At 46.2% G+C, this 15297-nt stretch overlaps 1 protein-coding gene across 6 annotated transcripts in view; it reads left to right on the top strand.

Annotated features, from left to right (window-relative positions):
* The window catches only part of ASB3 (ankyrin repeat and SOCS box containing 3), a 44910-nt gene extending 32648 nt beyond the window's left edge, over positions 1 to 12262 (top strand). For all 6 annotated transcript variants that reach the window (XM_083432669.1, XM_083432668.1, XM_083432672.1 and 3 more), the window contains 5 exons: positions 940 to 1117; positions 2006 to 2203; positions 6154 to 6402; positions 9443 to 9576; positions 11739 to 12262. In XM_083432669.1, the coding sequence (XP_083288795.1) occupies positions 940 to 1117; positions 2006 to 2203; positions 6154 to 6402; positions 9443 to 9576; positions 11739 to 12013 (1034 nt within the window). In that variant the 3' untranslated portion in view covers positions 12014 to 12262. The remainder of the gene's footprint in view (positions 1 to 939; positions 1118 to 2005; positions 2204 to 6153; positions 6403 to 9442; positions 9577 to 11738) is intronic.
* Positions 12263 to 15297: the final 3035 nt, after the last annotated feature.

Genomic DNA, 15297 nt, shown 5'->3' on the forward strand with positions numbered 1-15297 from the left:
GAAAGCTGACCATGTTGATGCCAGGTGTTTTTCCCTTGGGAGAGCATTCCACAAATGGAGAACCACTTCGGGGGGGGGGGGACTCGTTATTGCATTGCCATCTTCTGTCCCTCTCTCAAAGGAGGCACACAGAGACGGGCCCCTGGTGATGACTGAAGGGCCGGGGAAGTTGTAATGAAACTTCCACATTTGTAGGCAGTGATCAGATATTGAGGGGATATTTGTTAATGTCATAGTCTGCTTTTGAGCATTCATTTTTTTTTAGTTTTTTTTATTCACAATTACAACAAGACATATTATCCAAAAACATATCATCCTTGTTCTCCCCCCCCCATTTTTCCTCCCTCCCCCGCTCCCACACAAAACCCACCCGCCCCCGCCCCCCGACTTCCCTCAGTTCCAGTCTTTGGTTTCTCTGAGACTGCTGTTTTCTGCATGTTACAAAGTTGTATACATCCTTAAACTATTTAGCTGATTGTTATCGATAAAAAGTTTGTGAATGTTTATTCAAAGCCAGTCAAGGAGTCCAGTTCGCTTTGTTGCATCTTCAGATACTTTGTAAAGGGTTCCCATTCATCCTTAAAGTCACAGTTATCCGTAGCTTGTATGTCAGTTTTGCCAGTTCTGCATAGTCCGTCAATTTTTCTTGCCATGATTCTTTAGTTGGGGTTTCTTCAGGCTTCCATCCTTGTGCTACCAGAACTCTCACGGTCGTTGTCGCATACATGCTTTCAGTGCATTCAGAGGCAAGACCAGATGGGCCGTTAGTTTGACCCTACTGTGTACTTCATAACTCCCTGAGCGTGCATAGCAAGCATACGCAGTAAAGGTAATTTACAGCGGTCCTATTGAACGGCAGGAATGTTTGCAAGGTGCAGAGCGCTGGGCTTTAACCACCTCTCTTATTCATTAATTACTGGGTTCTCTGTTGCCTATCAGGAGCAAACGTCAACTGTAAAGCCAAGGATCGGGCTACTCCGTTATTCATCGCTGCGCAGGAGGGCAATGACGAATGCGCGGAGCTGTTGTTATCCAGCGGAGCAGATCCAAACCTGTACTGCAATGAAGATGAGTGGCAGTTACCTATCCACGCTGCAGCAGAAATGGGGCACAGCAAGTAGGTTCTAGAAGAAGCTGCTACAATTTTCAAGGAAACAAAGTTGTCACTAGACTTACCTTGTACTCCAGGGGTAAGAAGGTAAAGGACTCCTGGACGGTTAAGTCCAGTCAAAGGCGACTATGGGGCTGCGGTGCTCATCCAGCTTTTCAGGCCGAAGGAGCTGGCGTTTGTCTGCAGACAGCTTTCCGGGTCATGTGGCCAGCGGGATTAAACCGCTTTTGGCGCAATGGAACACTGTGCTGGAAACCAGAGCGCACGGAAACGCCGTTTACCTCCCTGCCGCAGTGGTACCTATTTATCTATTTGCACTGGCGTGCTTTCAAACTGCTAGGTTGGCAGGAGCTGGGACAGAGCAACGGGAGCTTACTCCGTCGCAGGGATTCGAATGTGGGGATGCGGGTGGCGCTGTGGTCTAAACCATTGAGCCTCTTGGGTTTTCCGATCAGAAGTTCCAGGGGTAGGAAGTTCCACTGGCTCAGAGGCCAGAACCCCACTTGAGCTGAGGTGCGGGGCTTATATCAGTGGATCTCTGGCTGAACTGGCATTAGGGACATGTGCTGGCACAGCCCTGGCTGAGCCTTGACTCAGCCAGCAAATCTGCTGAATGCAAAGTCTCTCATCCAGGTAGATCTTAGGTTTGGATTGTGCTTCAAATCTATGTAAACCAAGATTTAACTGCATTTTAATTTCAACGCTATATTTTAAAGTAATTTACAAATGTGTGAGCCTCCCCTCCGCTATCCATTAAGGATCAACCCGTTTTAAACCCTGGAATCACTGTTTTAATATTTATGTAACATTAAAGGTGGTTAAGTTGGGTTGCTGGAAAGATTTTGCTCTTGCACTGAAACCTGTAGCAATAACAAGCACTTTTCATATCCTTAGTATACTACGCTTGCTCGTACCCGTTACTGACCGGCTTTGTGGCATTGCCGAAGGCAAAGTGAGCCCTGTCTACTCTGCAGTCCTAGGCGGTCATGAAGATTGCTTGGAATTATTGCTTAAGGAAGGTTACAGCTCAGATGCCCAGGCTTGTCCAGTCTTTGGCTGCAGATCACCCATGCCCTTGGCTTTCCAAAAGGGGTAGGTATCAGCAGGAACTGGCAGGAGAGGGTGGACAAAAAGTCGGTGGCAGTGATCACTCAGAACCTGACATAAAATAACTTGTTGTTGTTGTTTAGTCGTTTAGTCGTGTCCGACTCTTCGTGACCCCATGGACCAGAGCACGCCGGGCACTTCTGTCTTCCACTGCCACCCGCAGTTTGGTCAAACTCATGCTGGTAGCTTCAAGAACACTATCCAACCATCTTGTCCTCTGTCGTCCCCTTCTCCTTGTGCCCTCCATCTTTCCCAACATCAGGGTCTTTTCCAGGGAGTCTTCTCTTCTCATGAGGTGGCCAAAGTATTGGAGCCTCAGCTTCAGGATCTGTCCTTCCAGTGAGCACTCAGGGCTGATTTCCTTCAGAATGGATAGGTTTGATCTTCTTGCGGTCTATGGGACTCTCAAGAGTCTCCTCCAGCACCAGAATTCAAAAGCATCAATTCTTCGGCATCAGCCTTCTTTATGGTCCAGCTCTCACTTCCATACATCACTACTGGGAAAACCATAGCTTTTACTATACGGACCTTCGTTGGCAAGGAAACTTACTGTGTTTCATATTGCTGTGTAATATATGAAGCTGTCTTCCCCCCTCTGTAGAGCTAAACTCACGTATGGACTTTTTGAACTTCGGTGCTGGAATTCCGCATGTGCCCTCGGCAGGTTTAACCAACGTGGTACCTTCCAGATGTTGTTGACCTTCAGCTTTGATCAGGCCCAGCCAGCAGGGAGAATAGTCTAGGTTGATAGGATCTGTGGTCCTGCAACATCTGGAAAGAACTACATCGACTATTTCTGCTCTAGGGCTTTCTTCTAAAAACAGGGGTTTCCTCTCAGGCTGCAATTGTGTAAACACTAACCTGGGAGTAAGCCCAATTAAATCCACGAGGCTTTCTGATGAACAGGCGGCCACAGAATTGCACTTCTGCCTGGTGTATACCAGTTCTGGGTTGTATCCAAAGAACCTGGCAAGGATTTCCTTGGGGAAGTTTTCCTCTTTGAAGCAGAGGCTTGTCGAACACACATTCAGTCTAATTTCCCTGCTTTCAAAGGGTCTTTATCAGCAATCTCTGTCTCTAGGGAACTTGACATGATTTTGTAATTGAGTCAAGTATATTCTTAATTAGCATAGAACTCTCTCTCTCTCTCTCTCCCCACCCATCTCCTTCTGCTTGAAATGGCTGCTTGATTCTCTCCTAATATCAATCTCTCATTTTCCTTAAAAAAAGAAGAAGATAATGTTATTAGCATGGATTCTGCTGGGGTTTCCTTTCTATATTACGCACGGAGGGTGCAGGAGTAATGCTGCTTGACGCAGTTTGATTTCCCCCCTCTTCCAGCTTACAGGAAAGGAGAAATTCTGAAATGCCTTAAAACAGAAATGCATTTATCAGTCCAGAGTTTCTCAAACGTGATATGTGTATCTGCTGCTAGTCTTAAAGTCCTTTGCCATATTTTATTGTGTATTTGTATCATTCTTGCCTTTCTCAGTCTTATTGCAATGACTTCTGATGAACCCTAAGAAAACAACTCAGATAAACTGAATTTCTTTTAAAACCCTAGTTATAAGCCCTGTTTGGTGTGGCAAAGGTTGGGGTTTTTTCCTGTTAGCATTTGCTAATGTTAATATTTTACCTATTTTGAATTTCATTCTAATGGTCTCTCTCGAGATATTTTTGCTTTTATCACAACTCACCTTGAGCATTCAGGAAGGCATCACTCTGCAGATGTTCTTTTTATGAAATTATGATAATTAACAACCTTGGTAGAAGTAACAGGGGGAAATGTCCAGGCAGCCTCAGGGAACTGTCCTACATAAGTTACAAGAGACTTGGTTTTCCAAAAACAAATTCTTTTTACGTAGAGAGGGATCAAACATACAACCCTAAGCCCAAATTATGTGGACACCTGCAGAGAAGATTGCAGCCACTTTGCTCTTCCTCTGGTCCTGTGTCTGCTGCACTGCTGTGAGCTAAGCCATGGTTTGGCTGAGCAGGCTTGTGGTTTCTTCTGCTCCAGACAATAACCAAGGCTTATAACCAAGGTTTTTTCCTTCGGCTTATAGCTTGTGGTTTGTCTGGAGCAGACAAACCAGAAGCCCAGATTCAGACAAGCCAAACCATTGTATATACCATATTTTTCGCTCCAAAAGACGCACCAGACCATAAGGCGCACCTAGCTTTGGGAGGAGGAAAACAAGAAAAAATTATTCTGAATCCCAGAAGCCAGAACAGCAAGAGGGATCTGGCTTCTGGGGCACCGTGTGGCTGTTCTGGCTTCAGGGTAGTGGGATGAAGGCTCCCCCTGCCTGAAGAGGCTGCGCAGGGCTAAGGCAGAAGCCAGGACGGCACGTAGCTGAAGGGGCGCTGCGCAGTTCTCCCTCTCTGAGAGGGAGAACTGCGCAGCGCCCCTTCAGCGAAGCTGGAGAAGGAACAGAAGGAGACCCTTCTATGCCTTCTAGGACAGGCATGTCACCGCGAAGCCGGAGGAGGAACAGAAGGAGTCCCTTCTGTTCCTCCTCCGGCTTCACAGGACAGGCGCGTCACTGAAGGGATTCTGCGCAGTTCTCCCTCTCTGCGCAGCGCCATTCGCTCCATAAGACGCACTATTACTTTTTAAGAGGAAAAAAGTGCGTCTTATGGAGCGAAAAATACGGTAAGCCAAACCATTGTTTAGCTCGCAGCAACAGCAGCAGGACTGGAGGAAGAGCAAAATGGCCGCGGTCTCTCTAGGAACTTGCATGCTCACGTATTAGCAGCAACCCATGGTTTGGCTTTGAACTATGCATGAACCGTGTTTTCAAAACCTGGAAGCTTTCAATGCTTTTTTACTTTCTTCCTTTCTGCTTAGTTTCAAAAGCTATTTAAACTTCCAGTAATATAACTAGACGCTGAAGGAGAAACAGGAGGGTAACCAGTGAGAAAGACATTATCCCAGTTTGTAAAGAAGGACATACTTGCAGCTTAACCAGTACCCCATACTAATGGAAATGGCTAACGTCTGGCAAGAGTAACATGGCTTGTCACAGATTCAATAAATACTATTAGAACTTCGGTGATATATCAAGGAAGTCAGCAATTTTCAAAGTGTTGTGGGGGACCCAGGGCTTCCTCTGATTAAGGACCTGCCTTCTCAGACAGTTTGCCCACCACTGTGGATCTTCTCCTGAAATGTGTGGTTGCAGGGGAGCACGCATGATTTCATTTGTATGCTGCTTTCCCACATTTCAAACCATGCTCAGGGTAGCTTACAACATGGGGGGGGGGGGAATGCCTAACTGCAACATAATAAAAGTTGTGGTGGTGGTGGTTTAGTCGTTTAGTTGAGTCCGACTCTTCGTGACCCCATGGACCAGAGCACGCCAGGCACTCCTGTCTTCCACTGCCTCCCTCAGTTTGGTCAAACTCATGTTGGTAACTTCTAGAACACTGTCCAACCATCTCGTCATCTGTCGTCTCCTTATCCATGTGCCCTCAATCTTTTCCAACATCAGGGTCTTTTCCAGGGAGTCTTCTCTTCTCGTGAGGTGGCCAAAGTATTGGAGCCTCAGCTTCAGGTTCTGTCCTTCCAGTGAGCGCTCAGGGCTGATTTCCTTCAGAATGGATCGTTTTGATCTTCTTGCAGTCCATGGGACTCTCAAGAATCTCCTCAAGCACCGTAATTCAAAAATAATAAAAGTAGTCATATGCAATTGATAAAACATAAAAAAATACACAACCAAGCTGAACAATTCCTATATGAATCACAACACCTAAAATATAGATACGAAAACCAAACAGCAAGCACTCACCCAACCACACCCTCCCACCACCACAAACAACACTCCAGTGTGATTTGCAGTTGTTCCTCTGTAGGCCTTTTGGTGCTCAAGTGCAGACATTTTGAAAAACAAAACTGCATTGACGAATGTGTGTTTTTTGAACATTGGTTGCAGGTCTGGCTTAATCCTCATTCTTCTGAAGTATGGGATCACGCTTTCCGAAGCAGATTTAGGCCTCTGTCTACATGATGGAAGGTTCTCCTTATTTCAGCATTTCTTGAAGCGAGGCTGTAAGCTTCCACGCAGAGAGCACCGGACGGAATTTACGAAGAATGCAATTCTTGCAGGAGACAAGCACAAAGAATGGTTGCCGTCCCTCCTGTTGGCTGGGTTCAATCCGGTGCATCTCCTCAATGAATCATGGTAAGCAAGATTACATACAGATTACACCCCCCCTCCATATGACATGCACCTTCACCTATCGTTTTCAGTGCATGTGAAAAATGTATTTATTCAGGCAAGCCTTTGGGGGAAGGGGTTAACGTTTCCTTTTATTCTGATTTTGTAGGTCTTCCACATTTGTGAATTTTCTCCGTGCTGTTTTATACCTTGTTCTGTTTTTAATCAAAGTTTTTTATTGGTCTCTGCATTATTGGAAATAAAATACAGTGTGCAAGTGTGAGCAGCATACACACATGCATGTATTCACTTGTGTGTACAGGCATGGATATAGATGCACATCCACCTTGTCTATTTGTGGTTTTTTACTTTGCAGATGCGCTGCACTTAATAGCTCTGGGTTGTTCTGTCGGCACAAGCATTTCTTTCTTCTTCTTTTAAAAATAATTTTAAGAATTGATTTTGTTAAGAAGAAGTACAATCGTAACAAAAAGAAAGAACATCGCAGCCTGGAAGGGCAAAAGTACAAATGTACAGTGCAACTCCGAAGGAACAGTAAAGTATTAACTCCTACGAGGATTCCCTTTACAAATAAAACAGATATGTAAAAATGAAAGTTTGCCAATGAAGGCTTTCCCCCCACCTGTGAGTTGTGTTATCATTTAACATGAAGGTTCTAGAAAGCCTTAGATGAGACAGTCATCTGCATATGTAGTAGACCCGCAATGTACGCACATTTAACTTGTGTGCACTCAGCTTTATGTGCTTGACAAAAAAATTAAAAAGTGGCTGGAAAAAACTTTGACAGTTTCACCTGCTGTTGTATCCAATGTGTCTTGACTATATGCAATTTTGGCTTTATGCGCTATTTTGGAATATGGTTCCTGTTGCAGGTCATGCCAATTCTCTGATTCAGTTAAATAAGCACAGTACAGTAATTGGAAGCAGACTTCTCTGACTGTAGCCTCTTTCTCTCAAATGCTCTCCTTTCCCATGACAATTTCCTCCCCCTTTTAGCCATGGTGTGGTGTTACGTCAGCACCAAGGCCAATTCTAACCATGGTTTGTGAACCAGCTTCAGATCCTCTTTTCAAGCTACTCGTGGTTGGCATGAATCTCAGGGCAGATGTAACACTACACAGTGGTTAAATTGACAAGGAGTTCACATGCATCAAAAGGGGGAGTGAATGAGTAAGGCATTCCTGATCAATTAACCATGGTTACGACTGAGGAAATACTGCCTCTAGTGGACATCCTGGTTAGCATTTAACTAGAGTTAAGTTCAGGTTTTAGCCTTGATTAGGACTCACAATGGGGATTTCTGTGGGGGAGAGATTAGGGGCAAAGGAAGGGCATGCTCTTGCAGCCCGATCCCTTAACCATGGTTTCAAGAGCGTTATGTCTGCTCCAGCCCCAAGTCTGAAAAAGAAGCAGGCTGGGAATAGAAGCGAATAATTGTTGACAGACAGTGAAACTGGAAGAGAAGCGACGGCAGACCCTCCTTACAGGGAGAACATAGTGTGGATCTTTCACAGAATTGTGTTCAGTGTGGAATTCCAGCTGTGTTGACTCATCACCGAGGGCAGGAGGTCTGTCTCCGTCAAGTGAAAGGAGAAAACGAGCCGTACGCTGTGTTTCTAAAGGTTTCAGCAAGGGGGCAGGGAAGGCATGTGCAGACCCGCTTCTATGGGAAAGGGGCACAAAATGCCTTTTCTGTGCTGTAAAAGGGCAGGAATCATCTTGTTGCTGAACACACAAGACTTGCAGCTGGGTTAAAATAATAAAAAAAGAGCCCTGTATTCCGAAGCAAAACATTAAAGGTCACTGGATGCAGGCAGTATGAAAGAGGTTCTTTTAACTGCTTCGATCTCTAGGAAAGACCCCTGTACCTTGAAGGCTGCTTCCTTAAGGGAAGCAAAATATAAATCCTTTAATTATGGCACTTGGACAAGCTTATGGTTTCCAACTGGCAGCCCGCTTGCCGAGTGTAATTTAATACTAAGGGTGGGCGAGCAGAGTAAGTATTGCTGAATTCATCAAGCCGTTGAGAACCTAAGTTTACAGGCCCCTAGTGCAGCTCAAAGCTGTTCAGCTAAATGAAATGATGTTCTAGTTGAAGGATGATTTCTACCGGGCAGGAGAATCCATATGTACGTTGCACCTTCGACAAGTTTAGCAAGCCCTGGTTCAAACTGCTTGTGTGTGTTTCATCTTGGGTGTGTTCTAGGGCAGGGGTTTGGGGAGCTTGCTGGATATTGTTGGATTTGAGCTCCCATCATCCCCAGCCAGCATGGCCAATGATCAGGAAGCCCTGCTCTAAGCTTCATGGACATATCCATCCCCATGGACACCAGCTCTGACCTTCTTGGGTTGATCAGGAGTCTTACTGGATGAGGCTATGGGCCCAACCAGTCCAGCTCTCTGTTCTCAGACTGGCCAACCAAGCAGGACTTGAGTGCAACCGTACTGTTGCGGTTTCTGGGACCTGGTCTTCAGAAGCATATTGCCTCCAGCAATGGAGGAAAGGTCTGCAGTGACTTTTCTTGTGTTCACCTGGAACACAAGTAGAGTGGCTGAGGGTCCCCCATCCCAGAGGGAGTTCACACAGTCAAGTGAAAATGTAAACGCCCCCTCCAAATGTTCCCTGATCAACACAGGTCAGGCGAAGCTCAGGGACTGAGTAGACAGGATGATGTACAATGTGATTTTGGAGATGAGACTTTGGGGATGCGGTTTCTTCCTGACACATACCGTATTTTTCGCTCTATAAGACGCAGCAGACCACAAGACACACCTAGTTTTTGGAGGAAGAAAACAAGAAAAAAAATATTCTGAATCTCAGAAGCCAGAACAGCAAGAGGGATCGCTGTGCAGTGAAAGCAGCAATCCCTCTTGCTGTTCTGGCTTCTGGGGTAACTGCGCAGCCTGCATTCACTCCATAAGATGCACACACATTTCCCCTTACTTTTTAGGAGGGAAAAGGTGAGTCTTATAGAGCAAAAAATACGGTATTTGCATCTTCAGGCAAAAGCTCTCCTAATAACTGAGTTCTGCTCGATTGTAGGGTTTCTTCTGTAAGCAGTGACACTCTCAACTTCCTTCTGGAGTTCACTAACTGGAAGAGGCTTCCCTGGGACGTGGAGCAGATCCTTTCCGACCACAAAGAAACCTCCGCCTGGGTGACTTGCAGTCACTTCGGTAAGTGACTCTATGCAATCTGTTTTATTTCACGGCATAGGTGACAAAACTGCTTTTGGGGTTGATGTGCATTACAAATGCTTGGGCAAAATAATGTGGAGCCTGTAAAAGAAGCGGTACGGATCTTGATCCAGAGTAATTGTGTTTTACAAAAATCCGTGCTTCGCTGTAGAGGGCTTCGTTGCCAGGCAGACCGCGAAACCTGCCATGCTGGGTGGAGGTTAGGATATGGCAGAGGCTTTACTCTGATGGCAGGGGCCTCTAAAGCAGAGGGCACCCACTGAAAGTGTGTGGGGATGGGGGTGGCGGTGGAAGCTGTATCCCACCAATGGTAGTTTATCTCCCCCTGCCCCACAAATGGCCAAGAGAGGTGGTGGAGTCAGACTGGCCAAAAATCTGTTGCATCCTAAGCTGGTCCAGTTTCTTGGGGTCCCTTCCAACTCTATCATAAGCCTGATCCAGGCTTCTGGGCCGGGTTAGCTTGGAGAGGTGAAAACCAGCAGTTTTATTGCCATTCTGCACTCTGGTCAGCACAAGGTCTATGGGTGTGGTAGGGCTTCACTGCACCATTTAGCCTTGTTGCTCCCAGCTGGGAGTTAGAATTCAGGGATGGGGAACCTGTGGACCTCTAGATGTGGACTGAAGGATGATGGGAGTTGTAGTCCAGTCCAGTATACATGAAGGAGCATCTCCACCCCCATCGTTCTGCCCGGACACTGAGGTCCAGTGCCGAGGGCCTTCTGGCGGTTCCATCGCTGCGAGAAGCCAAGTTACAGGGAACCAGGCAGAGGGCCTTCTCGGTAGTGGCACCCGCCCTGTGGAACACCCTCCCACCAGATGTCAAGGGGAAAAACAACTACCAGACTTTTAGAAGACAACTGAAGGTGGCCCTGTTTAGGGAAGTTTTTAATGTTTAATAGGTTATTGTATTTTAATATTCTGTTGCAAGCCTCCCAGAGTAGCTGGGGAAACCCAGCCAGGTGGGCGGGGTGTAAATTATTATTATTATTATTATTATTATTATTATTATTATTATTATTATTATTGTTATTATTATTATTATTATTATTATTATTATTATTATTATTATTATCATAGTCCAGCAACACATGGAGAGCATCTTGTTAATTCTCATTGCCTTTCAATGTAGGGTGTTGCTGTAAGTTTGAGGGCTAAGAAGGGCTGCAACCCAGAGAGCCATTGCCAGCCGGAGTAAATAATTTTGAGCTAGATGACTGGTGGACAGACTCCTTCCTATGCAGTGCAAGCTGGTTTCAGAGCCGAGGCGCCCATACAACGCGGCTCTTCCAATTAGCCTTCCAAAATCAGTGGGTATATATAAATGATCCTGTCGTTCTGCTTGATCCAGCTCTGGAGATAAAGGTCAGCCAATTACTCCTGGCAGTGGTGAAACTCAGGACCACCCGCCAGGGAGAAAGAAAAGCGCAGATACAGTATGTTGCTAACTAGAGACTCGGGAGAGTGAAATACCATTTTTTAATAATAGAAAGGTTAGGCTAGACTCTGATCAGGAAATGTCTTTCTTTTTCTCTCCTGTGTACAAGGCCAGCAAACGTATCAGGATGGTTCAGTCTGAATATTTGCTTAATTACCATCTCTTCGTGGTCTCCCTTCAATTCACTTACTCGCCCTCCCCTGCCCTCAATATTTTCATGATTTTTCTCTCTTGTCTGTTTAAAAGATCTGCAGTATTATTATTATTTTAAAGAATAAGGCAGATGGTGCTATTTAGTAGAAGGGAGCTGGTTTCAGTCTTATATTTTAAATTTTATAAACAAAACAAACAAACAAAAAACCCAAGACCATCCAGTTTGCACTGAATTTGCAAAGCAAGTCTGTGGGCTCAGGAACTCTTTATGCAGATTAGATATGTCTTGACTGCTAAGTAGATTCAGGGCAGAAGGAAGAAAGGATTCCACTCTCTAAACAGCGTATGATGCATTTATGGAATTCGCCGCTGCATGGTGTGACGATAGCTGTTCGATTAGATGGCGTTAAAAGGAGCCAAGACAAAGTCATGGAGGGGCAGCCTGACCTGTGGTTGTTAACTATGATGGTTTTATGGAACAATTGCAGAAGGGAGCTTGAAGTCCTCTCAGTTGTTGTGCCCCATATAATTCTGTTTTATTTTTCTGCGACAGAGCACATCCCTCCCTTGTCTCATCTTTGCCGTCTGGAGATCCGGTCACTTTTGACGAGCGATCGCTTACGGTCAGACCAGTTTATCCGCCAGCTGCCATTACCCGCTTGCCTGCAGGACGCCTTGCTTTACAAAGACGTGTTGAGAAGCTATGCCGTTTCGGAATCTCAGCTTAGACTGGGCGATGTGTACCAACAGAATGCCTCGCCACCTCTTTCCAGTTCGGGAAACACAGAGAGAAGAGAAAACACGAGAACTGAAGCAGGCTGCTCATAGTGCTTAAGGCTTCTGGGTGTCATAAGAACCGTGTTGTGGTGCTCACTGCAATGATAGACCTCTCCACCGCTGCCCGTGTTAGGATATCCTCTCTTCAGAGATTCTTTAAACTCTTGCTCAGAGGCTTTCAGATAAGCGTCCAAGCGCCGTTCTCTCTCAAAGGAGTTCAACATTCAAATGGATAGAAACACTTGCAAAGGCATAAATATTGGCACAGATCATTCCAAATAAAGACGCATTCCCTGTAAAGTTGGTTGATTTATTTTGATTGTCGTTGATTGTTTTTTTTTTCTTACCTGGCTTTTTGCCAGAAGGTCTTAGGCTGTGTTACAACAATATACAATACAATACAATACATTACAAAATACAATACAATACAATACATTACAAAATACAATACAAAATAATACAATACAATACAATACAATACAAATACCTTTATTGGCATTAAAGACATTTCAAATCCGAGGGATAAATTTAAAAGGGACAGGAGTGAGGCTGTCGAGGGTCACAAGGCACTCAGTTGTTCTGCTTCACACCTGTCTATTCCCTAGAGCAGGCAAACATCGGCCCTCCAGATGTTTTGGGACTACAACTCCCATCATCCCTAGCTAACAGGACCAGTGGTCAGGGATAATGGGAGTTGTAGTCCCAAAACATCTGGCAGGCCGAGTTTGCCTATGCCTGTTCTAGACCCCTGATGGCCTTCAGTATTCTCTCTAGGCCAGACACCCCACAAGACCTCATTTGTACCTTTCTCATTGCCTGGCTGGAATGCTGGTTATGTTCAAATAAAAGGGGTAGCCTTTTAGCCTCAAGGGTTACCTTTGACCAGTGGTGATAGTCTCCTGTCCAGCCTCACTGGAGAGCCTCGCTTACAGGCAGCTACCCTTAGGGCTACATCCTCTGTGCATGCCCTTTGACACAGCCACCAGTCACTTCTGTTGCTCTCAGGCAGTGGCCTGAGAAGAAGCCAGTGCCCTGCTGGCCACATTTTGAGGGCGTGGGGGTCTGCCGTTCTTCGTGCCTCCTCCCAGGGAGGCTGGCAGAGTGCCGGTGCTGCTGCAGCTGAAGGGAAATGGGAAGGAGGTGTAAACGGCTGCCTGCATCTCTGCGACCCCTTTCCCTCCCCAGCCACTTCTGCTGGCTCCAACCATTTCTTATGAGGCATCTTCACTTGAGACTTGGGATGTGGGTGGCGCTGTGGGTTAAACCACAGAGCCTAGGACTTGCAGATCAGAAGGTCGGCGGTTCGAATCCCCACAATGGGGTGAGCTCCCGTTGCCTGGTCCCTGCTTCTGCCAACCTAGCAGTTCAAAAGCACGTCAAAGTGCAAGTAGATAAATAGGTACCACTCCAGCGGGAAGGTAAACGTTGTTTCCGTGCGCTGCTCTGGTTCACCAGAAGTGGTTTAGTCAGGCTGGCCACATGACCCGGAAGCTGTATGCTGGCTCCCTTGGCCAATAAAGCGAGATGAGCGCCGCAACCCCAGAGTCGGCCATGACTGGACCTAATGGTCAGGGGTCCCTTTACCTTTACCTTTACCACTTGAGACTCAAGAGCGTTTCCCTTGACCTTCCCATTCTCCTCCTCTTGCAGTCTTCAGTTCCTTAGCACAGAAAGGTAGATTTGCATGGCAAATGGCTCCCAAATCCCTGAATTTACAGAATGGCTCCTCTTACGCTGCAATTCCACTCTGGGGAAAGACAGAAAAAATTGCAATGAGAGCAGTTTTCTGCTAACAGGAGTGAGCATCAATATTTCATACGCCATTCAGACTGAGAGGATGAGAAGATGGGAACCTAGATGGGAATAATTTCTTCCCTTTTTCTGTACTTGTGGTGCCACGGTATTAATTTATGGTGCTGCGGAAATTCTGACTTTCTCCTTTAGGATAGACTTGATTTATGACTCCTGCAAAGGGGTGGGGTGGGGGAGAAATGAAATAAAATGTAGCGTATTTTGGCTTTTTATAGGAATGGGGCCGATTGCGTTTGACATCACCAAAACAGCATAGTGCAGGGGTTAGAGCAACCTTGTAAATAACTCCTCAGACGTCACTAGCCTACCCCCCCCCCAAAAAAAAACACTGCTCCCTGGAGTTTGGGAGAGGAGGGATGAATTTCTTCTGGTTGTTTTCTATAAGCCAACTTAGTTTTGGTGCTGCGCATAGAAAGGGACGCGGTACCCTATTCCTCCTCTACCAGCCCATTCACTCACATGCATTTCCTGGTCAACATTGCTTGCCAGGCTAGTGCTTAAATGCAAGGGTGTATTAAAGAGTCTGATCAGGGCTACAGAGAATCAGGTTCAAATCTGCCCTAAATCAGGAACCTCATTGTGGTGTTTGTGACCTTGGGCCAAAATTGCTCAGCCTAGCCTGCACCTGCATGCATCAAGGCGACATTTTTCCACCTTCGCCGCATCAAGCAGTTGGTCTCTTACCTTTCCCGCCCCGACCTGGCCACAGTGATCCATGCGACGGTCATCTCCAGGCTTGACTACTGTAATTCGCTCTACGCGGGGCTGCCCTTGAAGCTGTCCCAGAAACTCCAGCGGGTACAGAATGCTGCAGCGAGGCTCCTCACGGGGTCTCTGCCATGGGAGCATATTCACCCAGTGCTTTCCAAGCTGCACTGGCTCCCGGTGGAGTACAGGGTCAGATTTAAGGTGCTGCTTTTGACCTTTAAAGCCCTTCATGGCCTAGGACCCTCGTACCTACGAGGCCGCCTCTCCCGGTATGCCCCACGGAGAGCCTCAAGGTCCATAAATAGCAACACCCTAGTGGTCCCAGGCCCTAAGGAAGTTAGATTGGCTTCAACCAGAGCCAGGGCCTTTTCAACACTGGCTCCAGCTCTGCCTCATGAGACCAGGGCCCTGCAGGATCTGATTTCTTTCCGCAGGGCCTGTAAGACAGAGTTGTTCCACCTGGCCTTTGGCTTGGAGCCAATTTGATTCCCTCCCTCCCTCTCTTTCTTTTTTCTTTTCCTTCTCCTCCTGCGATGAGGCTACATTTTGATATTTTAATGTTCCATTATTTTAATGTATTTTATTTTTGTTTTTAAGTTGTAATCATTCATCTTGTTTTTATTATTGCTTGTAAGCTGCTCTGAGCCCGGCCTTGGCTGGGGAGGGCGGGGTATACATTAAAAAAATATATATATTATTATATTAACACTGGTTGCCTATTTCTCCCAGGCTAGTGCTTAAATGCAAGGGTGGGTTAAATAGTCAGATTAGGACGACAGGGAATCAGGTTCAAATCCCCACTTGACCCAGGACCT

Source organism: Podarcis tiliguerta (genome assembly GCF_965153285.1).
Source record: "Podarcis tiliguerta genome assembly, chromosome: 3".
Taxonomy (NCBI): domain Eukaryota; kingdom Metazoa; phylum Chordata; class Lepidosauria; order Squamata; family Lacertidae; genus Podarcis; species Podarcis tiliguerta.